Genomic DNA, 233 nt, shown 5'->3' on the forward strand with positions numbered 1-233 from the left:
CCCCCCCCGCCTGCCCCCTACTTTCAGAGACGAGGAATTCTCCAACGAGCGTTAAGCTTCTGAGCATTTCGCCTGCAGGGCCTCCATTCTTGATAAGCAGGTGGCTCTGTGCTACTAAAGAACCTGTTGAATCCACCCCTAAGACAGATGACGGCTCTCCGCGACGGATCTCCGTGAAGTCGTCTCTCTAGACAAACAAAGAGAAGACGGGAAAGAAGAGGAACCGAAAGAGA

General features: G+C 53.2%; 1 protein-coding gene across 1 annotated transcript in view; it reads right to left on the bottom strand.

The window, feature by feature from the left end:
- The window catches only part of CSUI_010948 (uncharacterized protein), a gene marked incomplete at its 5' end in the record, with an annotated part of 2,687 nt that extends 2,500 nt beyond the window's left edge, over positions 1 to 187 (bottom strand). The window contains one exon of the mRNA XM_068071049.1: positions 22 to 187. Within this exon, the coding sequence (XP_067916976.1) occupies positions 22 to 187 (166 nt within the window). The remainder of the gene's footprint in view (positions 1 to 21) is intronic.
- Positions 188 to 233: the final 46 nt, after the last annotated feature.

The sequence above is a fragment of the Cystoisospora suis genome (genome assembly GCF_002600585.1).
Source record: "Cystoisospora suis strain Wien I chromosome Unknown contig_8997, whole genome shotgun sequence".
In the NCBI taxonomy this organism is placed as follows: domain Eukaryota; phylum Apicomplexa; class Conoidasida; order Eucoccidiorida; family Sarcocystidae; genus Cystoisospora; species Cystoisospora suis.